Source organism: Candoia aspera, chromosome 1 (assembly GCF_035149785.1).
Source record: "Candoia aspera isolate rCanAsp1 chromosome 1, rCanAsp1.hap2, whole genome shotgun sequence".
NCBI lineage: Eukaryota > Metazoa > Chordata > Lepidosauria > Squamata > Boidae > Candoia > Candoia aspera.
Genome location: NC_086153.1, coordinates 28,087,351 through 28,115,129, shown reverse-complemented (window position 1 = coordinate 28,115,129; position 27,779 = coordinate 28,087,351). Strand labels below are relative to the sequence as shown.

The following is a 27,779-nucleotide window of genomic DNA, read 5'->3' as shown; positions in this document are numbered from 1 at the left end:
CATAGCAGTTTATTTATTTATTATATGTCACCTTAGGCTGGTGTGAATAGCTATGGATGAAACAAATCTTCTGGAGTAGGGCAGCTATAATAAATCTAATAATAAACTCAATCCTGAATGGGGGAAAAAACAAAGAACAGCTGGTTCAGCTGAGAGATGGGAAATGCCTGACTGATCTCTTCTTCTGGGACTGATAAAGGTAGAAAGTGAGGATTAATTTTATTAAAGGAACAGAGAAGGGTCCTAGATGTTATTGGACTACAGCTGTCAGCATCCTTCACCACTGGCCTTAGTGCCTGGGGATTCCAGGTATGGGTCAGCAACATCTGGAAGCACTATATTACTGCTCCCAGGCTAGGGTGACACAGTTCTAATACAATCATTCTAGCCCCTACATCACATTAACTCTGCAGAATATAATACTGACTCAGCCTTAGGTTTAAGAAATAAAAAAATCAAAAGTAAAGTTTTAGCAAATATTATTGTAAAATAATTTGGATGTTGCAATCTTACAATTGGAGAAAATAGAGGAATGACAGTATAAGAATTTTCAGGGGGTCAGAACAGATTTGGCATCCTGACTAATTTCTTGCTTCTCCTCTTCCTCTGGATGAACCAAGTGAGACTAAGTGGTACTCAAAAGAACCACCTTACTGAACTAGCCAAAGACTTTTCTGTTCAATATCTTGTTCTTAGGATGGCCAATCAGATGCCCCAGCAATTGTTCAAGCAAGATCTGAGTGCAGCAGTAGCCTCCAGTAGTGGTCCCAAGCTCCTAAGACCACAATAATTGCTTCTTCTGACACTGGAAGTAACATACATCATGATAAATATGTGCATTTTCCATAAATTTGTCTAATCGCATTTTTAAGTGATTCCAGGTGGCAGTTAACAAATCTCCATTTATGAAAGAAGTTTTTTTCTATCCATTTTTCTATGTCATGCATATCACATCCTCCCCTAGTCATAATTTTCCAAGCAAGGAAAGCCTTTTAGAAAAAAACGAACTATGCAATATTTCGGTATGACAAAATCAGAAATGCAAAATCTGCAGACATAAAAAGAGGGACAATCAGCATTTTTAAAAGTATCGATTTTGGATTGCCTGGATATATTTTTATTTTTATTTTAATAATATTAAAAAAATTATTGCAGTATTAATAATACTGCACATTATTAAAACATGCTGATATTTGAAAGAACAAAGGACAATTCATGAAGTGGTTATGGTCTTGGTAAAATATGGATGATACAACAAAGATGCAACAATACGGAGAGGTATAGTAAATGGGGTTGTTACAAGGTAGATGTATCTACTTCCTTTTTTTCTCATCTCATGCTTTTTTGTATTCTTTTGCTTGATACACCAAAAGCAATCTCAGTACTCAGAATGCTGCTCCCTTCCATAGCATGTCTGAGAAAAATCCACGTTTTACAGAAGCACAGAAAACCTTTGGAAGGAAAAGCCATTGGGGAGGTAGCAAAACTGCTTACTGGTGACTCAGCATGTAATGGTGACTCTTGAGAGGGTGAAAAAAAAAACTGTGCAGAGAAGGAAATGGAGCGGAGCATACTGCAGATTAACTCCATGAACTAGCATTTTGCTTTACAAATGTTTTGAAAAACATTTTAAAGTTTCTTTTTAACTCAGTGAATTTTCAAGCCTTGATTCATCTTGCTTACAGTATTTGCAGCCAACGAATGTGTGTGTGCAACTCAGAAACACAGCAGCAAACAAGGTTTTGAAAGAAAAACAGAATTTATTTTCTTTATAAAGAGTTCAGAACATTTTTGGCTCAAAAGCTTTACCTCCTATCAGAACTTTCTTTGCACTTCACATGATCTGGGGGTGGGGGGAGCTATAGCCTTAGCTAAACATCATTCCTTGAAAACCTCAAAGGAGTCCTAGGAAACAGTTTCCTCATTTTAGCCTAATGGCACCATGTCAAAAGATAAACACGTCTCCTTCCTTTGGGGGAATGTATTGTTTTGAGGCTGTATCCATATTGGTGTGTGAGTGCGTGCGGATTCACATTGTGTGTGTGGCCGGGAAGCAATCCCATGCACCATTAACTGGGGGAAGAGGCAAGCTGCTCTGAATGCAGTGGAACTTACTCTTCCCCCCAATTAATGATGCACAGGAATACCACCCCAGGAAGAGCAGCCATACGTTTGAGTCAACTTATATAGGACTAACCTGCAACATAGTTTTACTGGGATTGCATGCTGATGGCTCAGCAACCTTGCAAACTGCACTATTCAGCAGCAGCTCAATCACAACAATCAGGAGCACTCTAACAGGTGTCTTATTGCTCTTTTCTGTGGTGGATCTGGAGTGCTGTTAGGAAGAGATTATTACGCATAAAAAGTATTCTTAAATTTTGCTATATTCAGTGTGCTGCTTCCCTGTACATGCTACTCTGTTGGCAGTACAATAAGAAAGGGGATGAAGTAGCTGAATTTACCGAAACAGTCTCAACAGTGTATGTAAGTTAGCCTTGCCCAGCCTACCTCTCTCTAGATGTGTGGGAGTAGAACTCCCAGAGTTCCCAGCAACAATAATGGTGCTGGCTGGAAATTCTAGTGGAGTCTTCCCACACATCTGGAAAGCACTTAGGAAGAGAAGGCTGCTTTAAGGCATGCAAGCACAAGGAAATGTGTTATTTAAAAACTGAACTGAAAAGGTACTGCTAGACAAAATGGGGTTTCCTCCTTTTTCAGGTAAAGAGCGCCCAGGGATCTGCTGGAAAAATGTGCTTGTTGAGAGTTGTCATGCAACATTACCTTCTGGTTTCTAAATCTCCCCCTTTGTACAGAAATTCAAAACCATCCTCTCTTTGAGGATCTGTATCCACACTAATAGGTACAAATTTACATTGTATTGGTAATGGGGTCAAAGTAAAATGCATTCTCTCTAAAATGTGTAAGACGATTTGAAACAATTTGTTCTAATTAAAAACAAATCACTTTTGAGCAGATCAACATGATCTAAAATGGTTTACAAAGATCCAGGAAAGTCATCCAGCCAGATTATAAAATGCTTCCCACAGTGCTCTAAATCCTGCCATGGACAAGTTTTTCCCCCATCTTGAAAATTAAAATTGCTTCTTAATTGTCTAGAGCTGGTGGCCAGTCAACATCCACTGACTGCAGAAAGAAAGAAATAAAAATAATAATTGAATCAGAGCTAACTCATTTGTTTGCAGAGTATCTAACCTCAGAGAATGGCTTCAATCAAATGATGGAACTTGGTTTTGCAAGTATGGGACTATGACTTCCATCATCCCCCAAGGCACCACTACAATACTGTAGGCTGAGAATCATGGCAACTGTGGTTAACACATCCGTATGCTACCAGACTGGAGAAGGTGGAGGTGACAGTATAGGTGAAGTTAACATGTGCTTAGCCTTTAAAGAGCCTGGATGAAAAGCCATTTGAAAGCCAACTTGGGGTGTGATCTGATTGTTATGCTCCTAGTCTGGAGTTTAAACTAAAAACTGATGCCAAATTGCTTTTGGGACTCTACACACACAAACTAAACCTGCAATTCTCCCAGTTTAACAGGGAAAGGTTATGAGGAGGGATGAGATACTGTAGGAAATGACACAGATTGCAGAGATCAGATAAACTCAGTCAGACCACCAGACAAATCCCCTGTGGATTGCCCCTTAATTTCCTACTGGAAAGACTGATGGTGGCAATTCCATCCTTCTGTCTACAGAGACATACAAAATGGAATACCCACTTCTACATCCAGCTCCAAGATGTCAGCAGTTGTCCCCAACAGGAAACCAATATTGGGCTTGGTTCTTCCAAAATCTCCATGTACAAATTCTTTAACATACCTAACAGACTGCCATTAAGGAAATAAGAAAGATGAGCTTGTTAGTATGAGATTTCAGAATATGTACATCTCCCTGTCTTTCCCATTATTTCTTTCTCATACTCACAACTAGGGCTAAACAACAGCATATAGAAAGCTCAGGGGGGTTAGAAGGGAGTGTGTCATCTTTACCACTACATTTTAATCACAGCATCTGGGGGAGGGGGGGAAGGAGTAGGAAAAAAGACAGAGCCTAGCATGAATCATGTATATTCTACATATTTAAATTTTTTGCCCCAAGGAGAACTATACTTGAAGATTTATTTTCATTCATTCTACAGTATTTAATACTGTCTTCCATTGAAGAGCTCAGCACAGAATTTCTGACCATTGAGGCATTCAGTTCAGAAAGGATACGTCCCTGCTTGTGTCTTCAGGTGAAGACGGAAATGATGCTCATCTATGTACTCTGACTGCATGCTGTGGATGACACGAATTCTGACTGCTAGTGGTCGCCGATGAAGTACACGTAGTGGAGTTTTTTGATCAAGCTTTAATTCCTGCTCAGGAATTTCAGATAAAGAAGAACAACATTACATACATCACAAACCCATGAGACAGAAAATCCAAATGTCAAGCCAGCCATCCTGTCCACTACAAGAAACACAGCTGGCAACAAAGCAACATTAAAAATTTTAACTTATTTATAAAATACTACTACGATAAGAGGGTTAGAAAATATGATTATCAAATCGGCAGACAAATCAACAATGAAGATGAAAATACTGCAAACCCTTAGGAGGATAGTAACAAGATTCAAGAAAAGGTTGACAAACTGGAAAATGGGCAGAAACCAGCAAGATGTCCTTCAACAGGGAGAAATGCAAAACCCTACATTAGGGAGGGAAAAATCAAAGGCATGAGTACAGACTGTGGGGGAATTATAATAGGCAATAGTGCATGAGAAAAGATTCTGGGTATCTTGGTGGATCACAAGCTGTAGCAGACTCCTGCACTGGGCAGGGAGTTAGACCAGATGATCCCCAATGTCCCTTCCAATCCTTACAGTCTATGAACTATTTATTGTGCATTAATGCTAACTGCCAATTCTGCTGCCAGGGGGGTTGAGGAAAAATAATAGTGCACATGAACATTTTTAAGAGACATGTAGTAGTCCAAATACCAAATCAATAAAAGCAAATAGTTACATTTGTGAAACATTATTCCAATTAATCTTCTTTCTAACTAGGTTCCCCAATCTGATGAGCTCAAAATGTGCTGATTTCAATCCCCATAATTCCCTGCTAGCCTGGTCTTCCTGGTGGTCTTACCTGGTGACAACAATTAACAAGCCTTCCTGTATTACATTTCTGTGACTGAAAGTTACTTATAGAAACATGGACATATATTATTTATTTATTTCAGGTGTATAGGACATTTCTTCAGAACATAGGTTGATCCAGAGAACAAGCAAATATATCCAACACCTTTTATGGCTCAGTGGTGGCTTGGACCTTGTTTAATACCCCACCCGCTACACAAAGAGCAAGACATTTTCTTGTTAATTCTGTTGAACAGTTGACTGTAACAGCGCTCATCCTAGAGTAACTTGCTCATTAAATAACCCAACACAATGGATCATTTAAATAGTATCCATCTGCGCAGAGGCTTCTTACAGAAAGTAACTTCTGGGCTGCCAGTGTCACACTACTGCAAAACCTATTTTAAATATTATGCTCAAAGCCATTTGCACAATTTCTGTGGCTTTCCACTAAAAAGGGACAGTAATTTTCATCTTGAGTCTGATCAAAGCTAAACAATATGGGGCTTGTAAAATCTTTGTACAGGATTAAAAAAACAAGCAAACAAATGATAAATACCACCCCAGACATGCAACCTTCATAGAGTCTAGAAATGTAATGTCTTCATTTTGGATCACTTTTTCTGTCCATATTAAGGCACTGTAGGTCTTGGTCTTCTCTTCTTCCCCTTCTTTCATATGTACAATGGCCTCTCTAAGGTGAAAACAAACAGCAAATTATAGCAATGTTGCAGAAGAACAGCCACAGACTTCTGATGGGCAGAAGATTTCTCATCAGATATTAGATGTATTTGTGAAGGGGGCAAATATCTCCTCCTCCATCCTGCAGCACAGCACTGCTGGCAAGAGTAGAAAATTTGCAGCAACAGAGGATTCCCAAAAATCTGCATTCTGTAATCTGATGACTTTTGGGGTATGTTACTTGGTCAACAAACCAATAAAATAAACTGATCATCTGAAAAGGTAAGCAAATCTCCCAACTCATGCTTATGATCTAACACATTTTAGACCTTTTAATGATCTTTTATTATGGGCTTCACTGTTATTTTTTTCTCATTAAATTTATAATCACTATTCTTATATAAGCATGAAAGGCAGTTTGCAAGAAGAAAACTAACTACAAAATGTAAAACTCAACGAATCAAAATAGTAAAATCAAAACTAAAATCAGGGCAATTGAAATCAGTTTAATCATTAAAAGCTTGGAAAAAGAGATGCATTTCTGCTATTTTCTTACGTACTGGGGAGTGGGGACCAAATGTACTACCCCAGGGAACACATTTCACTGCCTGGAAGCCCCACAGGATAGTGCCCCCTCCTATGTTACAGATCAATTAGCTCCTTTAAAAGAGCCTCTTCTGCTAATTTCAGTAAATTGGGCAGATTATGCTAGTGCTGGGAACAATGAAATGATTCCATTTTCCATGGAAATATGCTAGAAAAAGACTCAACTTGAGATTTTTTTTTAAAAAATCCTGTTTTAAAAAGTTTTATCTAACAAAGTCAACTGACCTGTTGACAAGCTGTAAATCACGAACTTGGACTTTGTCTGAAGAATTGTTGATCCTCTAAAATTGTTTTTAAAAAGTAAAAATATTAGCAGTTTTATGTGATAGTTTTACAATTAAAATCTGATAGTAATAACAATTTCTTCTTACAGTGGGTAGATAAAGCACTATTCTCTTATCCAGTGAACAAGGAGGACCATGCATATTTCTTAATTTCATAAAATAATTCTTGCCATATGAATTACAAAATAAACAGTGTGCATATACAACTTAAATGTCAGGGCAGGATGTATACACTACTACATCATTAGGCTGACAATGTATAAAATTGCTATGATAGCCTTCCCTTCTCCATGGAACTCAGGACCCATAGATGTTTTTCATCTGGACACTGTTTAATATCCTCCAAAAGGAGGAAATATTATTGGTCTCCAGCCAATTTAGCTTTAGGTAAATTCAGCCTTTTGCAAGGGAAACCCCTGGTTGCCTGCTTTCATCCCAATCCACATGACAATGGTACAGATCAGCCTTCAAACACTATACCTGTTGAAGCTCCTTCATTTCTACTGCAGCCAACTGGACTCTCCGAGGATTAACCAGCTCAACTGCAAAGGGCCTTCCTATCAACAATGGTGTAATCATGGTGGTGGCAACCAAGAAAGAAGGGTAGGAAGGAAATAGATGTATGATTATAAGCTAGTTTATAGAAAAAAGAAAATGGAAAAAAATCCATTTTCAGCAAACTATATAAAGTTATGTAAAGACGTAAGTACACCCCACTGAAATGTTTGAGTTTTTCAACATTATTTCAACATAAAGATATTTGTTCTTCATTTCAACAGTATTGATAAAGGGGATTTAATATAACAAATATGCACCATTTACATAGTGTAGTCCATTGTGTAATTTAAATAAACATAAACATAAATTTTGCAGATGGAAAAAGTTAGTACACCTCTACATTTATCACTATCTCAAATAAAATAGAATCAGGTGAACCAGATCAGGTGCAAATGATTAGAACATTACAGAGGATCAGGTAGGAACCTGTCTCATTTAAACCTCAGACATTTAGCTTTATTTGCTCTTTGTTGGTGAAGTGTGTGGTATCACCTAGATCAAAAGAGCACTATGAGGCCTTCAGAAAGGTTATAGGTGCCTATGAGTCTGGGAAAGAATTTCAAAAGATCACCAAACAATTGGACATCCATATTCCACTGTTCAGAAGATCACCTACAAGTGGAGAAGATTTCAAACAACTGCCAACTTGCCCAGGCCAGGCCGTCCCAACAAGTTCGGCCCTAGAGCAGGATGCAAGATGCTGAAAGAAATCTCTAAGAACCACAGAATTTAATCACATGAGCTTCTGGTAGAACTTGCCACTATAGACGTCAAAGTGCATGAGTCTAAAAGGAAGGAGCACAAATTAGATCTATTTGGGAGGTGTCCCAGGAGGAAACCTTTGCTGTCCAGAAAAAAAATCAAGGCAAGACTAAAGTTTGCTCATGAACATCTAGACAGGACTTCTGGAACAATGCTCTGGACAAACAAGGCAAAGATATAGTTATTTGACCACAGGACTAGAAGACATGTTTGGCAAATTTTGTTAATTTGTTGTCAAATAAATGATTTCAAAGTCAAATTTTCATAGGGTTTTTTTGTTCAATTACATCACCTTTATCTTTATATACTGTTTGAATGAAGATAAAATATTGATATGTCTACATACTGTATGTTAAAAAAAAGTTTGCATACTCACTTTTTCACATAAATGTACTTAGCTTGTAAACTTTCTCATAATGAAACTTCTTTAGATAGGCTGTCCATATGATTTCAGCCAATTCCATTTATCAACAAGAATAGGACAAAAAGAAATACAGGAAAATACAGCAGATTCTTTGTGCCCAGAAACGTAAATATTAACAATATTATCAGAAGTTCCCTGTGTCCTGAAAAGGACATACAAATTTTCAGCAAAGGAGGAAAATGCTGTTCTTATTCTTGTTTTTTTTAATTATTAAATTCAATTTTAATAAGTAATTTAAAAATGCATTCGATGCAACTTCTGAATCCTTGGATTTGTGCAGACATTTAAATATCTACACAATTATCCTTCAAGATGTTAAGTTCTAATTGCTGGACAGATCTTCCAAGCTGCAGTCTCAATGAAAATTACTGATTTTGTTAACCACTCAGCAGACTTTTACACTGACCAGGAGGGTGGGCTCCATGGCCTAAGTGGCCCCTTCAACTCCATGATTTTATGGTCTCAAAAATGGCATTGTTTTTGACCAGGGATCATCAACTGATTTCTCCCTTTTAGGGTATTCTCAAGGGTTGCGCTTACCGTTGCCTAATGTTCTCACATCCACATCTTCCCTTCCAGAGGATGAAAAATTAAAACCTTAAAAACAGGAGAAAAAACATTTGCTGAGTTTGCTGAGGTACTAACCTGAGAGGGATGCAGTTGTCAAGGTTAGTATATGATTTAGAAATCCATATACAAACTAAGCTATTCTGCATGATCAAGGCAAATTAGAGTTCAGTTCTACATTAAACAGATGCTGGATTACGTGCTTGCACAATTCTCCTGCATTTTTTCATCAGTGCATATATAGCTTACTGTCATGTTCACTGTTTCAATGTGCACTGTGCATCGTAACGTTTCACATGCCATGGTGCTGATGCGCGTTTCTGTTGGGAGGGAGCTGCTGTGAGACCTTGTGCCAAGCTCTGTATCTGTGGAATGGGTTTGGGTTATGTGGTCTACTCAAGGACTTTTCCCGCGGACCATCAGGAGCCGTTAGGAGCACCTGGGATTGTGAGCTTGGGAAGATTCTACGGGGGAGGGATCTCATTTGTACCGAGGGTTTTTTAGTTTGCATTTGGTGTGCTTTTTCCATTCTCAGCTTTCTTTGTGATCCTGCATACTATTCTTTAATAAATCAGATATCTTTATGAACCTGTTCATGAGTCTGATGGTGGTTTACGATAGGCAATCATTAAGCTTACTTAAAGTAATACAGATAAACGTATGTATGCAAACACTCACTGTCTGCTTTGAAGGCAGCCATGAGCTGTTCCAAGATCAATTCTTCTACAGATGATTCCATCTTCCTCTCTCCATCTATAATCCAAGGAGTCTGAGGTAATGTTCTTGAATATTTATTATATCTTCCTGTTTCAGAAAGAAACAGAGAAACAGACAAAAACGTGCCATGGTATTTATTAACTCTTAGCTCAGCAAAAGTAAATAAAAGCATTTTACTAGAAGCCAAGTGCATAGCAAATGAAGTCACTACCATAAAGCATGTATTAGGCGATGCCTCGAGAATTTCTCCTTAAGTTGCTTCTTCCTCATCCCTTGAGCAGTGAATGCTGTAATATAAGTTTGCTTTGAAAAGATAAGCTCGCAGCTAGTTGATATACAGAACATCACATATTAAGGTTGCTTCTGCCTACTGTGATGAAAAACAACTGGATGAATATTTGCATTTCATCTAATCTTTCTGACCCCAGATAAAGAAAACTGGCAAACGCAAACAATACAGCTATGACTTTCATCAGCAGATTTCAGTATGCTTCTGGTGTAAAGGTAAAGTAAAAGTTTCCCTTGATGTAAAGTCCAGTCATGTCCGACTCTAGGGGGCGGTGCTCATCTCCATTTCAAAGCCGAAGAGCCGGCGTTTGTCAGCAGACACTTCCGGGTCATGTGGCCAGCATGACGACAAGGAACGCCGTTACCTTCCCGCCGAAGCGGTACCTATTGATCTACTCACATTGGCATGTTTTTCGAACTGCTAGGTTGGCAGGAGCTGGGACTAGCAACGGGAGCTCACCCCGCTGCGCGGTTTCGAACCACCGACCTTCTGATCGGCAGCTCAGCAGTTTAACCCGCAGCACCACCGTGTCCCCTATGCTTCTGGTGTACATACACATTATTTCCAAGATGCTTTTCCAGTGACTTCAAAACAGTACAGGAGTTGTCAGGTGAGCACAGCCCTGGCTTATGGAAAACTGCCAATTCCTAATAGCCAGCTCTACTCAACAAACCCTCAACTGAAGTCAAACTGATATACTGCACGTATCAATCCCCTTCAGTGGGGGTGAATGGCAGTGAACAAAATGCATCACTTTCTGACACTTTCTCAATATTGATCATGGCTAACCTGTGCTGTGCCATCATACCTCCACATACAACAAAATTGAGGGCTTGTACCTATAATCGTATTAGTTTCTGTCCCAGTACCAACTGGTAGTAGCCTTTTATCATTAAGCAGAGGACACACAATCTCTAGCTTAAAGGCCTCAGAGCCGCTGCCTAACTAACTTTCACATCAGCCACAAAGGCCTAGTCAAAGATGCATTTTCTCCAACGAGAAATTATGACTGCCAAGCAGCTAACCATTTTAGTGAGGAAAAGAGAAAGACATTAGAGGAAAAACATTTGTTTCTTACCGGCCACAAAAATGGCACCATTGTTGCACTGAATGTCAACAGCTGTGCAAGGAATTTTAGGGGAACTTGGGGGAGATGGATAGTTCCTGTATTAGAGAAGACATAAGGAGCAATTCACTAGAGAAAAAATTAGGGAAAAATTTAAACATTGTGCAAAATAGATATGTGAGTATCTAAAAATGTTTAAAATATTTCTAAAACTATTTTATAATGTAAATACTTTAAAGGATACAATATTTTATCTAAGAAAATCAAAGTAGATGAATAATTAATTCATAACCCTAGTAATACTCAGAAACTGGGCTCATCTACCATAACCAAAGGAACATGAGCAGGCCAGTAGGCTCCTTAAGCAGCATATAATGGATGCACATCACCAAAGCACACTAAGCACAGCAGGTCCTTCATTATGGCTCACAGCAATGTCCCCTTCACCTTTGTCAGAAAGAAGGAATAAGATCTCCTTCCTGGCATTTCTGTAGCCCTGCAGTGATGAGCAAATCAAAACCACTGAGCACATCCTTCTCTCCTAGTCATTTTTTTAGATTTTTTTTATCCTGCTTTTATTATTTTTATAAATAACTCAAGGTGGGGAACATACCTAATATTCCTTCCTCCTATTTTCCCCACAACAACAACCCTGTGAGGTGAGTTGGGCTGAGAGTGAGTGACTGGCCCAAAGTCATCCAGCCTAAGGAGGGACTAGAACTTACAGTCGCCTGGTTTCTAGCCTGGAGCCTTAACCACTACACCAAACTGGAGTACCTTTACTCTTCCACTATTCACCAGTCTACCCAGTCACAGAGACCAATTCTGCATCCCCCTACTGATTCCAACCCCCTCAAATGTATAATATTGCCAAGTTCTGCATAGCAGCATGCAAAATCCACTGGACATTGACTGTTAGCTTGAGCAATTCATGCTTGACAAAACTTATGCCTAAACTGCTGTTATTACTCCTGTTGCCGTTTCACAGCTTTTGTTGCCATGATTTATTCTTTTAGCTTTTTAAATAGCACAGCACAGATTCAGGATTTACTTACCATTTACTTACTTCACTTACTTACCATTTTTACCCCCACCCCTACCCCACATCATCACTGTTGACTATTTTTAGACATACTCTTTTTATGTGAGAGCTGTTAATCTCATAGTGTATTTTTTACTTTATGTTGGCTAACACTGAAATAAAGATATTGTAAAAAATGTTTGCAACACTGCTACCCACCCTTTCTAAGTTGCTCCTGACCCTCTGGCAGATCCCTATCCACATTTTGCCCTTACCTTGGGGTCATCTGCAAATCTGGTAAGGATTCAATTTCATCTTTTTTTTTTTTGACATTCAATGATGTCTGATTCTCAGAGGCTGCCTGGACTAGTCCCTGCAGTTTCCCTGGCAAGGTTTTTCAGAGGTGGTTTGCCATTGCCTCCTTCCTAGGGCTGAGAGAGAATGACTGGCCCAAGATCACCCAGCTGGCTTTGTGCCTGAGGCAGGACTAGAATTCAGTCTCCCGGTTTCTAGCCTGGTACCTTAACCTCTACACCAAACTGGCTCTCATTTTATCTTTTAGGTCTTTTATAAAGATGTTGAATAGTGCTGGGCCAAGGATGGAGCTCCCAGAAGCCTACTTGATACTTTTTTTCAGGATGATGCAGAATCACACATGAGCACCCTCTGGATGCAGCTGTACAACCAATTGCAAATCCACCACTCCACAATGCTAACTAGCACACATTTGTCTATCATGAGAGACCTTCCCAAACACTTCACTGACTTCAGGGCACACTACATCCGTAGTTTTCCTCTGCTGTATCACACAAATCACTCTGTCATAAAAAATACAAGGTTAGTCTTATATCCTGTTCTTAACAAACTCATGCTGGCTCCTGGTAATAGCATTATTTTCTAAGTGTCTGCCAACATGCTGCTTGACTATTTATATATATAAAACAAACCCAGGAGTTGCTTACTTCTGAAACTCTTCTTCATCAATCATATCCAAAGCCTTTACCACGGCCATTCTGGTGAAGACTGACTATAGAGAAAAGTAAAATATTACCCAAGTTATCAGGCACTGCAAAGCTTATTCTTTCTATTTAATTTATTTTAGCTAAGTAGGAAGCCTCTCTCCAATGGCTTATTTGATAATACTGCTTTTCTTTGTTGCTTATTTTGTTCAAAGCTCGGTACGTTATTGTAGAAGAAAATTCTTACATTTGATTATAGACTTAGGTTTTACAAATTCTAACTGCAGGCTGCTTTGGATGCCAATGTTATGTAGGAAACATGTACCTCCCTGTATTTTATATTAGTACTAATATTATTCTTACATAAAATATTATTACCTATTTATTTCATATGGCTGCCCATCTTGCAAATTCTGGGCAGCTAAAAAAGTATAAAAACTATACAAAGCAAACAATAATCAAAGACAAGGACAAACATACTATGGCAACTCATCTGGACTCAACTAACCTCCCGACCCCAATTCCTAGGAAAATAGCCAGATCTTAATGGCTTCCCAAAAATCCAACAGGGTTGGGGCTAACCCAATATTGGGTGGTATGGTGTTCCAGAGGGCAGGAGGTATGGCAGAAAAGGCATGCTTCCTGAGTCCTGCCAGATGTCATTCTCTAATTGATGGGACTTGGAGAATTCCCCTCCCATCGGATCTGATGGAACTGACAAGAGACAATTGGAGAAAGATGATCCTTCAAATAACCCACTGCTGCCACCTACGCCTTGAACAAGAGCTGTGAATCCAGGACTGCCAAGGTGTGTGCCAATTCTGTCTGGGAAAGCACAACTCCACCGAGAGATGGCAAGTTGTTAGCACCAGGAGGCCCACAGCCACTCAGGGTTGCTACGGTTGAGCTGAAGCCTTCCCATCCAGACTCCCACAGCCTCCAGACACTGAGACAGAACCTCCAGAGCATCACTTGAGCAGCCCAGAGTAGAGATGTACAGCTGATGATACCTTACTCCATGCTGTCAGATTACCTCACCCAGCTTCGTGTAGACGTAAAATAGGATTGGGGGAACATAAAGCCCAGGGGAAACCCACACAAAAGGGGACATGGGCTGGACCTCTTCCCCATCAACACCAACTTGAAGGAAGGAGGAGAACTGGCAGAAGATCATGCCCTCAACTCCTAACCCTAGGGTTAGGACCTAGTCCAGAAGAATACCATGATCAACAGCACTGAAAGCTGCTGAAAGATCAAGGAGACCAAGGATGGATGCACTACCATCCTGCTACCTCCAGAGGTCATCCAAAAGCACAATTAATGTGGTCTCAGTATCGTCCTCAAGCCTGAAACCTGACTGAAAGGGGTCCAGATAATCTTCTTCCTCCAGGGCTCTCTGAAATAGTAGCACAACCACTTTCTCAATAATCTTCCCTAAAATGGAAGCTTGAAGACAGATGAAAACTGCCCAAAATGATCAGGTCTCGGGATGGATTCTTGAGGAGGGAGTGGATCACCACCTCAAGTGTCATCAGGACTATCACTTCTCTCAAGGATGCATTCACCACCACCCAGACCCAACCACACATCATCTCCCTGAAAACCTTAGCTAACCAAGACGGACATGGATCTACCACAGAGGTAACTGAGATGACAGCTCCAGGAACCCTGTCCACTTCCTCAGGACTAATAGGATCAAACTCTTCCTAGATAACCAAGTCAGACTCATCTTCAGTCAACTCCATGGGACAGGCCCCAAAGCCAGAATCCAAGCAACTATCTACCAGATCTCTAGAACATTCTTCACAGAGGCCCTATAACTGAGTCTCTGAACCCCCTCCCCTGTAAATAAGGAGAAACTCTGGGATCTGCAGGGAGCCAGGGGAGATGTCACAAATGCTTAATCCAATCTAAAGCCCCAGCCATACCCTCATTCCAAGTGGTGACTAAGGCTTCAGTCGGGTGATGCACAAAACATTCAGGAACAGCCCCAATCTTCCTCTGGAACTGATCGATTGAATAGGTCCCATCTCCCTGTGCTAGGAAGCAGCCCCAGCAGACTCCAAGGCAATCAGAAAGTGATCTGACCTTGAGAGGGGAGTGATAGTAATCTCTCCTATCTTCAGATCATGCCACTTCTGCCCTGAAAGGCCAGATGCAAAGTATGACACCATTATGTGTTGGGCCCTTAAAAACCTGGGTCAGGTGGCCATGAACTCCCAAGCTATTTCTGACTCTGTCCCCAGAGAAGGCAGGTTAAAGCCCCTGAAAACCATAAGCCTGGGGAACTCCACTGCCAATCTGATCATGGAGTCAAAGAGTTCAGGCAGGGAGGCTGCTATGCAGCAGGGAACCTGATACAGTAGCAACAATCCCCACTCTTCCTCCAGATGCTTTGAATAAGAAATCATGTAAGCTTCAGACAGCAAGGTCAAAATATTTAGAAAGCACCAGAGTGCCTATCATGAGCTACAGAATTTGGAGCACAGGTACACAGGCTGTATAAAGTTAAAATTAGTTACCTGTTTATTTTTTGCTGGTTTGAAGCAGCTTGGACACACTGAAGCTCTGAATGAAAACAACAAAAATCAGTCAAATTATCTTTAAAAAGATGGTTATGTGTACTACCAGATAGGCAATGAATACAATAGTATAATGGTTTATACTTTCTGGTGTCAAAACAGTTTACTAAGAACAATCACCAAGAGGATAGATACTTTTTAAAACATCTTTCCCATCTCTATCTAGTCAGGCAACTCCTGCTCCTTAGACTGACTTCCTTTGGCCATGGAACAAAAGACCACTGGAAGGCTGCAGCTCTGCTTCCCTGGCAGAGCATCACAGCAAGGCTGAGGCCAATCTGAGTAGCTTTGTCTCAATGAGCTCCTACTGACACTTGCCCAGGGATTAAAAAGATGAAGGGCAGAAGATTCTGATCTCTTCTATGGACTAGGAGATCAAAGGACTATTGTTATTCAAGCAAAATACCAGCTTGGGACAATCAACTCAATTGGAACTGCTTAAATCCCAGTTCAAGGCCTTGCATTTCATTCTTGACTGGAAAAACTGATCTTCCCACTCCACTCCCAAGTCTAGAGAGCCTTCTCTTTTTTTATTGAAACACAGATGGCTCTAGTGACATGAGTGGGCAGAGTTACATTCTTATCCTGTCCTCTCCATTTAAATTGTCCTCCTGGCACCAGAATCATGGGCTAGAAGAAGCATGTTATTGGAAACAATATTTTGGCAGTGATATCTGAGTGCCATTTAACCTGTTGTCATCCTAAGGGATGCAACCCAGTCATGGTGACATTATGCAGAGTACCCAGTCCTTGTCTGCAGCACTATCAAGCAAAATAGCTTGTCTATCAACTATTTCCAAAAGTAGCTTGCTCAAGAAATCTCAAAACTTGGAGGGAGACCTAGAATGTTCAACCAATACTATCTGTCTCTGCTGTCATGAATGCTAGCTAAAATGTTGTTTATTACATTACTTACAGGAAACAGCAATCTTCATCTGTCTCTGGATGAGCAAACACAACACTCACTTCAAACAGGCTCTGAATCACAATCAAAGAGAGGAGAACGTTATTTTTTAATTGCCACTGGCAATTTGATTTCCTCCACACCACCCTTTTCTTCAATAGCTTGAGTTCAGTCTATCTAATCAACTGAAGCCTATGAGTAGGAAAAGACTTGATGGGACTAAAATTACACAGGAATGTGAGTAACAGATTTGAGTTCTTAAAGCATACGCAGAAGGCAATGATCCAAAAAAGGCTCTCAGACATACATCTGCAGATGTTAAAGGACAGATCAGCTGTATTATTCATAATGGCATTAAGAAACAGGCACGTGTCTCGGGTACATAAGAATTTCCTGCAGTAAACACTGGACATCTTCAGTGCTTGTGTATGCTTCCATTTCATTCCCTTCTACTAAAGAAAATCATGATTTTTACATATACCAAGAAACCATGATTAACAGCCAGGATATGAAGCTATGGTCTACAGTTGGCTTAATAACTTGGGTTGGTTTAGTCTTCATCATAGTTCCCGATTCAGACAAACTCAAACTATCTTACTCTCTATTGAAGAAACGTCATGCTTGTGCTTAACTGCCCCTTTAAGTCTTTCACTTCTTTAATTTTCCTCTCTATTGTTCCCTCCTGCCATCATAAAATGAGAAGCAACTATATTGTGGGCTGATACTAAATTTATTCTTTATTTGGGATATTTATCGACTGTTCTTTATTTTTAAAAAATGGTCTTACAACCAGAAAATGCAATGAGAATAATATACAAGGACAAAATGACATAAAAAGGCAATACAAGTATGATAGAGCAGACTGAACAATTTAAAATGCAGAGAGAAATGAAGTTTTGACCTGGTACCAAAATAAATGCAACGTTAGCACTAACCATGTATTTCATGAGTGAGCATTCCACTGTATAATGTAAAAGGCTCATTTCCTGTTTGTCACATAATGAGGCAAAAGATACTTTGAGAAGAGCCTTCTCTATTGAGGTCATCTAGCTATGCTGAACTGTAACACTTCAAAAGAAATTTCTTTTACAAACGCCTAACAAGTATTGATGAAGTGAATATTAGTTATTTGTCAGAACTTTGGAACAAAGAGGTGAAATATTCTATACTAACAAATCAATGGTTATGGATATTAAGGAATATAAATGCATGAATGAGATTCAGTCAACAAAAAGGGGTGGTTTTTAACTTCACAGTATTAGAAATGCACAATTATGGAGGCAACACATACATGATATGGTCTTTTCCCACCATTGCTCCATTTTGTTTTTATATTTGTACATTTGTTAAGGAAGGGTAACATTGTTTAAAGATGTGACTGCAGCTTCAAATTATATTCCACAGACTAGAAATTTATCAACATATAAAGGCTTATTGAGTATGGCACATAGAGAAAATTATTCCTTTTTTTTTTAATGAAAGACAGTGCCAGCCTAGCTTTACAATCTTGGAATGAACATACGCATTTGCTCTCTGCTTATTAGATATGTACTGATATAATGAAAAGATTGACCAAAATTATTCTTTGTGGTAGTGGCTTAATGCTGTATTTAAACTGAGCAGAGGTTTCTTATGTGTAATACAAGAAGTTGTTTTTCTGTTTTCCTTGTGGTTGATTTTTTCCATACCTCTTTCTTCTGCACGTTAAACCAATAAAAAATAAAAAAATGCACGTGAAGGCTAACACAGTTAAAAATACCAGTGAATAAAATTTACTCTTCACCAGGAATATTGTCCTGTCAGGAGAAAGAATTCTGGCCCTTTTTTGCCCTTAACATCTTACTTGTAGCTGCAGAAGGCATTCAACTACATGAGGGCCAACCTACAGTCTGAAACTAGCACAGCCAAGATACAGGTTGCATCAGTTAATGGTGAGCTAGGTCTGCAGAAACAGAGTAAATGGCTTATGTATATACTACCTTTCCATCAGCAGGGACCCCCAATGCCTCCAAGAATAGGGGATGGATAATCCATTTGTATGCTTCTTTCAGTTGAACAAAGTCATCTTTACCAATTGACAGGCCCTGTTTCCTAAATTGTAAAAAAGACAGTTCTTTCTCAAGTATGTGCAATTGGAGTAAAAAATAAACTGACCCACATTTTCACCATCTCAGTAAGTTCCTCTGTTACCAATATCAAGTAGTCTATTATAATCCAAAGGGCTAAAAATAAGAATACAGGGCTGGTAATATTTGCCACACTTGCCAGAGTGACAGCAGAAATACACTGCACCATGCAAGAATAATCCAGAACTGGCAATAGCTTTGACCATGTAAGAATACTACTATTTATAACCATATGCCCAGCAATCAGTTGATCCATGACTTAACCAAGATCACTGCTGCTTCATTCATAATTAAACCATATAACTGTGGTCCTTAGATTGTCTGGAGGACCACAGAAGTATCAGTTAATGTGGGTACCAGACACTTGAGCTGTGTGTTGCTTTAAACACTCTTATGATTTTTTTACATTTATCTTCACTATTTTCATATCCATCCCTATATAAATATCCTGGTATGCCCTGGGCTATGTTGAAGCTAGCCATTGGAAATCACTACTATTAATTCAATTATTAATATTAGTTCAAACCAATTTAGTTCACACAGTGGTCAAGACAGTTAACATTAAAACATATAAAATGTCAAAACAGCTTAAAAAATAAGTATGACAAAGCCTCATTCAAATATAAAAGTATACAGTAGTATAAATGCTATATAATCATGAATATTTAAAGGCCTGACTAAAAATAATAACAAATCCATGTAATGTAATAAATCGGTATTTCTCAACCTTGGCCATTTTAAGATGTGTAGACTTCAACTCCCAGAATTCCCCAGCCAACATGCCAAAGTTGAGAAACACTGTAGTAAATAAAGGTAGATTCTATACTACCCAAAGTATCCCTTAAAAATCCTAGGCCTGTCAAAAAATCAGGTGGTGTTTTCTGACTGTCTATTGTGGGGGAGCAAAGAAATTAAAGAGTAAAATGGTACCTTAATCTTTGGACACCTGTGGAAGGACAGACTACTTAAGCAGATTAAAAGCACCTGTGCTCCTTCATCCCCTCTCTTCTTGGCCCTCCCCAATCATCAGGATGATCCAGCTGCCAATCAAACAGCAGCATTGAACAGGATGTGAGAAGTAGTGAAGACAAGATGGCTGCTCAGGAGCTCTGCTACCACTGGCCTCGTAAGGAAGAGGCTGAATAAACAGAGCCAAAGCTCAGGAGTTAAATAAAGAGGTAAACTAAAAGACTGTCCTGATGAGAAGAGAGAACTGGGAGAGAGAGGCATGAGATAAAAGTTCTTCAAGCCATTTCCTCAGATGGAGTAAAGATTCTGAAGAAGAGGACAAGATTCAAGAAGCCCAGCCAGGAACAAACAAGGAAAAGAGATGAAGAAAAAGTAAAGACTTCGACAGAACAGAAATAGAAAGCAGAAACTAAAAAAGGTAACGAAAATATAATGAAAATGGACTTTAAAGAAAATATTGCAGATCAGTGATTCTTAAAGTGTGGTTCAAGGACCCCTGGGGTCCAAAAGACTCTTTCAGGGGTCTGCGAAAACAAAATTATTTGCCAGATATTTAAGATAATTGCAGAAATTTATAACAATGTCCCTCTTTTCATTATTATTTTCGTTTAAAAAATAGGATTTTTTCATGAAAAATGTTTTATTTATGTTAATATCTAATGGATTTACTATTACTTTTACATGATTCAATAAATTTTCTACAAATGCATCAATTTTAATTTTTAATATGGTAAATATCAATAAATATAATGCATACAAACAAAAGCTCTTTTGGGGTCCTCCATAATTTTTTAAAAGTGGGAAGGGTAAAAAATAAAATATTTGACAGTAAATATTTTACTTAATATTTTACTTAAGTAAATATTTTACTGTGACAGTAAAAATATTAAGAAACACTGGTGTAAGTAAAGAGCTTATAGATAATAGGTAGTTAAAATAGGAAATAGGAAATAGTTTTATTATTAAGATTATTATTATTATTATAGATTATTAAGATTCATTTCTACACTAGTATTCAACTTCCTTTCATTTATCTGTAAGCTTTCCTTTTGTAAAATAAAAGTCTCCCCCCAGGCACTGAAGGGAGATACAAAAATCAAATCAATTTCCAGTGCTTTGTGTCTATTGAGTCTGGATTATTGGGGGTTCAAAAAAAGAAGCTCTGACAACACCCCATTTCACCATCTCCCTAAGTACCTCAAAAATTAAAAAGGATATTGCAATATTGATAATCCCAGGCAGGGTAGGCCCCTCCCCAAAAAATTGCCCTCCAGAAACTGAATTCTAAATTGACATGTCTCCAGTGGTGGACAAACAGTTTTTCCCAGACTTAAAAATGTCTGTTTTAGTGACTGTCGTATTTTAATTTAGCTCCTAGTATTGGTTTTTTAGACACCATGGAAGTTTTAGCTTTATCCAATCATTCTAGCGTTTACTAGTATATTTACTGATATGGAATAAAATTGTGCTTTCATTTCTTGATGATGAACTTTGTGCTATTAGATGCTTGTAACTGAGAACATTTTTTTTTACACAGTAACTTACTCATGGAAGCTGAAGTCTAGCACATCTAGAAGGAAAAGAGTGGCTGCAGGCTACGGGAAAACTGATCTAAATTAAGGATCATATGGATACTAATTTGAAGAAACATTGGGACAGCAGCATTAAAGGGACCTTGTATATGAGCAGTAAAGTAGTAAATGAGAACAGTGGAGAACAAGGTAACCTCCCAAACTGGAATAGGTGAGAGTAAAAGATACTGAATTCTTCACTTTCTCCATTCTCACCTCACCAAAATGAGGAAGAGCAATAAATGCCATCTTTGTCTGAACTATAAAAATATGCTTCAGAAAATACTCACCCCATTTCTTCTTTCACCAGCAGCCATGCTGCATGCTTCAGGCATGCACACAGAAATAAACAGGGAAACAAAAGGGGTGGAGAGGAAGAAAGAAAGAGCATTGGTAAATCTAATACATTTTTATTCTTTCCATCTCAGTAACTGGCTGAAAATATCCTGGCCAAGTTTTCTCTACTTTTCACAAAAATCAAGGTCACATCTGATAACACAGGGTGACATTTGGCCAAGTACTTCTACCATCTCTAAGTGAAATGCCCAACTACTCCCAATCCCATGTTGCTCAATATCTGCCTAACAAAGTATATTTCCAGGCACAAAAAGCAAGTAATGTGTAAGAACATCCTTTCTTTCTCATTAAAGGCCAGTTTGAAGCATAATTAAAAGCTTCAGCAAAATACCTACCTCTCTGACTGAAAGCTGTGGTGGGAACGACACTGAAAACACAAAACTGGAAAACTGGTATTCAGAAGAATTAATCTTATGGCATACCTGAAAAATATGAATATATAATCATTTAAAATATTTACCTACCATATTTCAACCCATATCCCCCCAGAACAGATTGTTTCATACAGAGACATTTACAAACCTGTTTGAATAATATTATTTACAAAATAATTCTGTTCGTAGAGACAGCATTTTTAAGTTAGGGTAAATGTACTGATTCGTTCAACTTAACACCTAATGTCTAACTGCTTCTCACCAGTTTGGCTTTAGTAGTGGGGCAAAAACTTACACCACTCTAGAAATGTCCCACCGCAACAAATTCAGAGATAGAACTGATTAACCAAACCTGGCAGGAGGCCTACAAGTATTGTCCCCTTGCAAAATATTTTTTAGTGTAAGAGAAAATGATGGGAAAAAGTCATTAACTTACATACATGAGTGTCTTAGAGAACATATGTTTGTTTAGCAATCCTGAAGTCTGCACCTTCAGCTGGAGGTGCAGCAGAAAACACTGCTTTCTTCACAAAGAAAAGGCATAAAGTCATATTTAATATTTATGCTGAGATTTGCCAATTCAAGAAGTTTCATACCCACAAAAGTTGATGATGTATTCTTTCCCTATTCCTGTCTATCCCAAAAGATGCTCGAGTAGCCACAATGTAAGAGTGAGTAAACCAGCTGGTTCAGGAATACCGGCTGTATAAGAGTTATTAAACTGTGACTCTGACACTGAATCTGAACCTGTAAGCTAGGAGCCACATCAGTCAGAATCTCCAGAATTGCTGTTCTAGAGGAATACTTTACACAATGAACCCTGTGCTTCCTGGTGTTATCTCACCAGCTCACAGAACACATAAAGTAGGTCCTAAGTCAGGAAGGAGGAAGAACTTGGAAGAATAGCTTGGACCAAGAAAGATCAAAGCCTGCAACTGAGTTCTAAATTTTGCCCAATGAGTTGCTTGCTTAAAGTTATCCAAGATCCTGTAACTACAGTATAGCCAATTCTTGTCTAATCTTATATGCACTTGTTTGGAGGCAATGATATTTACTCTCAGATAGGTGTGAGTAGATTTGCAGCAACAAAACATTCAGTGAAATCCTATACGCATATTATACAACACATATTGCATGTTATATTTGGTTTTATCCTTTGAAAAGCTGAAAATAAAGCTCCACAAGGCTGACACTTACAGCTTTGACAAAGTCCATTTCACAGAGATCCTGTAGAATTCCCAAACATATGTTGCACACAACTGGATTTAAGTTCTCAATTGCCACAGAGTCACTTCCATTATTGTCCACATTGATTAGCTGATGGCTTCCATTTGGGGTTTTATCTTTAATCCCATTAGCATTTTCCAGTTTGATCTTTTTACATGGGGGATTAGCCATTTCACAAGATAACTTGCTCTCATCTTCATTGCTCTCCAGGAACTCGCATAGTTCATGAAGTAAATTCTGATTGATAAAAAAAAAGAAAAGTAGAACTCTGTCAGTATGGTTTTGCTTGGATGAGTGCCACTTGTGCATTCAGCAAGGGATAAGAGCACCACATTATCATTAAAGGGATGTCTCAAATTGAAAGCTACAGGCTCTGTTTATCTGCGCTGGTGCTTCTAACAAAACTAATGTCAGGTAGTCCATGATCTTGTAAAGTAAACTTAAAGCCAGTGAATTTTAGTTTTGAGTAAACCTGCATAGGATCAGGCTGGGGATCATACCTCTGACACTGAGAAAAATTAGTGCTTTTTTTCTCCATCAGAGGATATGACAAATTTTACCTTGGACTTTTGGGCAGGTGAAAATAAAAGAGTAGTGAGAAAAAAATAGGTTGGAATACACAGAGTTCAAGTAGGCCATAGCTCAGTGGGACAGCACAGATTCTTACAGTATCTTTAGTAAGATTTACTCATCTACTCTTAGGAAATGCTCCAACAGTATTCTTAGGAAAGAACCCTGACTGAGGAAAAAAAAAGTTGACAGTCAAAGAAAATAGTATTATGCTTGATCAATGGTCTAAATCAGTATAAAGCAGCTACATATTCCAGCTGCCCTTCACATTTGCTGGATGAAAGCTTTGAAATGCCAGACACAATAAGACTGAAGCCTTGGAAGCAGCAAGCACCATCTTTAGAACCAACCACAACAAAAAGTGATCAAGGGCAAAGGGTAGAAAAACAAGTCTGAGGCTGTCGATGATAGAAAAAAACACTGATTTAGGAGAGGAAAGCTACTAAGTAACAAATGGAACCATCAGAGGAGACTAAAATGGCTTAGTAGCTAAACTATCACAGACCTGGACTCTAAGAGTCAGTCATAAATGGGACACAATTGACTTTTAATCACTTTCAGTGTATTAATCCATTGGCTTCATGATGTTGTGCTTGATCACTTCCTCTGGCTGGACTCTGAGGTAGACTTCTTTAGCATTAATTCTCATCATTCAGATCCCTAGCCCAAAGTAATAAATACTACTGCTTTTATGTCCTCCTTTACTGTCAAATATCTTTTGAATCCTATTCACTCCAAATCTCCTTTCAACCCTCAAGAAAGATGCTATCAAAAGAGGAGTGATTAAGACTGAACACTTCATTAAAACAACTCTCATCAGCATTGTATATTTTAATTTAATCAAACCTTATGAGGTTGTCTGTAGGAAGTCTGCAATCCTACACCACAGAACCTGAAAATACAGCGGGGACATGTTCCAGAATTCAGTAACATCTGAGCAACAGGTCTGTCTTTTTCTGCCAGTGCAACCATGCTGTAGAAGCCTGTATTTAGGGGAAAAAGTTATTTACATAATCACTACAATAGCCAGAAGGGAGTGAGGATCAAGGAAGGGCCATAGTTCACTAACAGTGTACATGTTCTACATGCAACTCCTCCTTCCCACCGTCAGCATAGACAATACTAAGCTCAACTGACCAAAGATCTGACAATAAATGGAAGGTTCCTTTATCCTTAAGAAAACTCATGATAACACAAATTGAAAGGACAAAATAACAGAGAAGATATGTAACTAATAATTATGTGCTGGTGTTGACTCATAATAAGCATCTAAAGAGACCTTCTCCAGGATGATCTGTCCCCAGTGTGGCCCTTCAGATCTTCTAATGGTGTATCCATCACAACTGTAATTTAATCCAATCATCCTGCCCTGGTTGTCCTCTTCTTCTCTTTCCTTCCACCTTTCCCAATATTATAGACTTCTATAGAGAGCTAGGCCTTTGCACAAAGTGTCCAAATTGTTGTTGTTGTTAAAGGTAAAGGTTTCCCTTGACATTAAGTCCAGTCATGTCCGACTCTAGGGGGCAGTGCTCATCTCCATTTCAAAGCCGAAGAGCCGGCGTTTGTCCGTAGACACTTCTGTGGTCATGTGGCCGGCATGATTAAACAGAATGCCATTACCTGCCAGCTGAAGCGGTACCTATTAATCTACTCACATTGGCATGTTTTCAAACTGCTAGGTTGGCAGGAGCTGGGACTAGCAACAGGAGCTCACCCCGTCACGCAGATTCGAACCACTGACCTTCCAATCGGCAAGCTCAGCAGTTTAACCCACAGTGCCACCGCGTCCCACGTTGTTGTTACTATTACTATTAGATTTTTATCCCGCCTTTTTATATATAACTCAAGGTGGTGAACCTACCTAATACTCCTATTTTCCCCACAACAACCTTCTGAGGTAGAGTGGGCTGAGAGAGAATGACTGGCTCAAAGTCACCCAGCTGGCTTTCATGCCTAAGGGAAGCCTAGAACTTAAGTCTTCTGGTTTCAAGGCCAACACCTTAACTACAAATAATTTGAGCATGGTCATTAATGCCTCAAGTGAGAACTCTGGATTTGATTTGTTCTACGATCCATTTGTTTGTTTTCCTCACTATCCACAGTATTCTCAGAAATTTTCTCCAACACCAAAGTTCAAAAACATCAACACTATGGCTTCCTAACATGTGTATAGATTTCACATAAGGACAATGAGATGTTCTGGGATTCCCATTTGTCTGAGCACTTTCTGCAGTGCCAAAATCCACCACACATTCACTGCATTGTACCCAAGTACTTTTTTTGCCATATCCTTCCTGACTACGAAAGCAATACTGTGCCTTCTTTATTTTTTGTATCCTGTATAATAAACAGTGTGATCTTCTGACTGAAAATGTCCAATTCTGATCCATTTCAATTTGCTGGTGCCTAAGATGTCAGTGTGTAGTCAATTCATTTCATCTTTCACTGTGTTGAGCTTTCCCATATTCATGTGTTTTACATTCCATGTTACAGTACTTCTGTCTTTGTAGCTTTGGCTTTTCTTTTCCTGTATGGCAACATCAGAGGTCCTGAAGGCTTTAATCTAGCCACGTCATAAACACAATTACTACTCCAAAAGATCCTCTTTCTCACTTTCTTTTAACATAAAGCATAGCAGTGATTAGGACTTAAGCTAAAGTCTTAATCACTCTTATTAAGTAAATTAAACATTAATTTAATAGAGATTTTCTCTTGAGAAAAGATGTTTAGGACTGCACTGAATAATCGGAATTTCACTTTCAGCATAAATTCCATGGCTGGCTTAAAAATATAGAATTGACTGCTAAGAGATGGATCTGCATGCGTAAACACCTGCTGTCTCCTCCCCCTGATGCAGATTTTCGCACCTCTGCCTCTTCCGAACGGATCGGATTCTCTTCGACTGGAATGGATTATAACTAGAATGGTCGGGATAGTAGTCGCATAAACTCGGAGAGCCCTACACTGGGCAATCTACATTAAGTGGCAATTCAACCCGGATATTGGAATGTTTAAAGTCTTCGCTGCTGGAGCATATTAGCGAGCATGCAAATCCCACGAAATTGCGATCTACCTCCGATGAGCATCGGCAAAGTATTGTTGGCTCTATCCTTTATCTTGCTACAAGAAATGAAAGAATCAGAGTAACTTACGTAACCTCTCGTCTCTGCTAAAAACCCGGACACCCCGTGCAACATTCACCTACCTTTTCACTTATGTCAATAGGAGGAATGGCTGAAATTATTTAACCGCCACGCCCCAGGTCCCTATCAATGGCTGCCCCTCGCTTCCGGGATGGGAAGAAAACGCTTTGTCGGAAATAAATGTTCCGGCGCACAACTGTGCAGCAGCAAGTGTACGTATAAAGTTGCAGGATTACTACTACTGCTGCTATCGAATCTCCACCATTTTGTTCAACAAAGAGGTGGCTAGAGGAAAGAACGAACGAAAGAAAGGAAATTTCTTGAGTTGTTGAAAGAGATGTCTCTCATTTTTTTTCCTTGGAATATAACTCTAAAATTTTATTAGATAAACATTGAATGACCAGAGTAATTATACACAATGTAAAAAAAACTTTTTCAAGCAAAGAAAGGTGTGGTTAAGTTTTTTTAATGGTGCAGGAAGAAAAAAATTCAAACGGGGAAGCAAGTGTTAATACTAGCTGCTTATTTGAATGTTGCAGACCATCTTCAATGCTGTATCAGAACTAGAATACATAGTGATGGGTTAAATAAAATTTAAAATTAAAAGTGGCTTTATTGGCCATAAGAAAGACATATGTCGAGTGGACGGCCATATAAATAAAATTTAAAAATAGCATTAATTAATACTTGCATGGTCACAACGTAATAAAAATATTTCTTAATATAGTTTTCAAATAAATTAAAAAACTTAGGGTAATAGTGCAATTAAAACATAGAGGTATATTTGCGGAAGTGCTGCTTGGATTTATGCTTCTCTTTGACTTGAATAAGTAGGAAGCACGCATCACAGAGATAGTCGATCGACGCCTTCGACGCG

General features: G+C 38.9%; 2 protein-coding genes across 4 annotated transcripts in view; both read right to left on the bottom strand.

The window, feature by feature from the left end:
- The window catches only part of USP34 (ubiquitin specific peptidase 34), a 617,663-nt gene that overhangs the window by 334,045 nt on the left and 255,839 nt on the right, over positions 1 to 27,779 (bottom strand). The window lies entirely within an intron of this gene.
- On the bottom strand, positions 1,741 to 26,986 carry PUS10 (pseudouridine synthase 10). Of its 3 annotated transcripts, none has more exons than XM_063301094.1 (18): positions 26,965 to 26,985; positions 24,606 to 24,742; positions 23,160 to 23,426; positions 21,924 to 22,010; positions 21,522 to 21,556; positions 18,545 to 18,656; positions 16,578 to 16,639; positions 15,602 to 15,647; positions 13,083 to 13,147; positions 11,112 to 11,197; positions 9,706 to 9,831; positions 9,001 to 9,057; positions 7,197 to 7,273; positions 6,658 to 6,713; positions 5,722 to 5,839; positions 4,242 to 4,384; positions 3,747 to 3,846; positions 1,741 to 3,147 (listed from the first exon to the last, which is right to left on the bottom strand). In XM_063301094.1, the coding sequence occupies exons 2-18, from the start codon at positions 24,729 to 24,731 to the stop codon at positions 3,109 to 3,111; spliced, it is 1,602 nt and encodes a 533-aa protein (XP_063157164.1). In that variant the 5' UTR covers positions 24,732 to 24,742; positions 26,965 to 26,985; the 3' UTR covers positions 1,741 to 3,108. The 3 variants fall into 3 exon arrangements, with proteins under 3 accessions (XP_063157164.1, XP_063157169.1, XP_063157177.1); XM_063301099.1 differs by lacking the exon at positions 26,965 to 26,985 and adding an exon at positions 26,912 to 26,932; XM_063301107.1 differs by lacking the exons at positions 1,741 to 3,147; positions 3,747 to 3,846 and having other exon boundaries at positions 4,247 to 4,384; positions 5,705 to 5,839; positions 26,965 to 26,986.

Excerpts from the sequence above, each read along its gene's own strand:
- PUS10 (XM_063301094.1), bottom strand. The coding sequence starts at position 24,731 with ATGGTTGCACTGGCAGAAAAAGACAGACCTGTTGCTCAGATGTTACTG. Across the intron at positions 5,840-6,657 it reads GATTTACAGCTTGTCAACAG|AGAGGCCATTGTACATATGA; the intron begins GTCAGTTGACTT and ends TTTTCACCTTAG. Across the intron at positions 3,847-4,241 it reads CTGAAGACACAAGCAGGGAC|GTATGTTAAAGAATTTGTAC; the intron begins GTATCCTTTCTG and ends GCAGTCTGTTAG.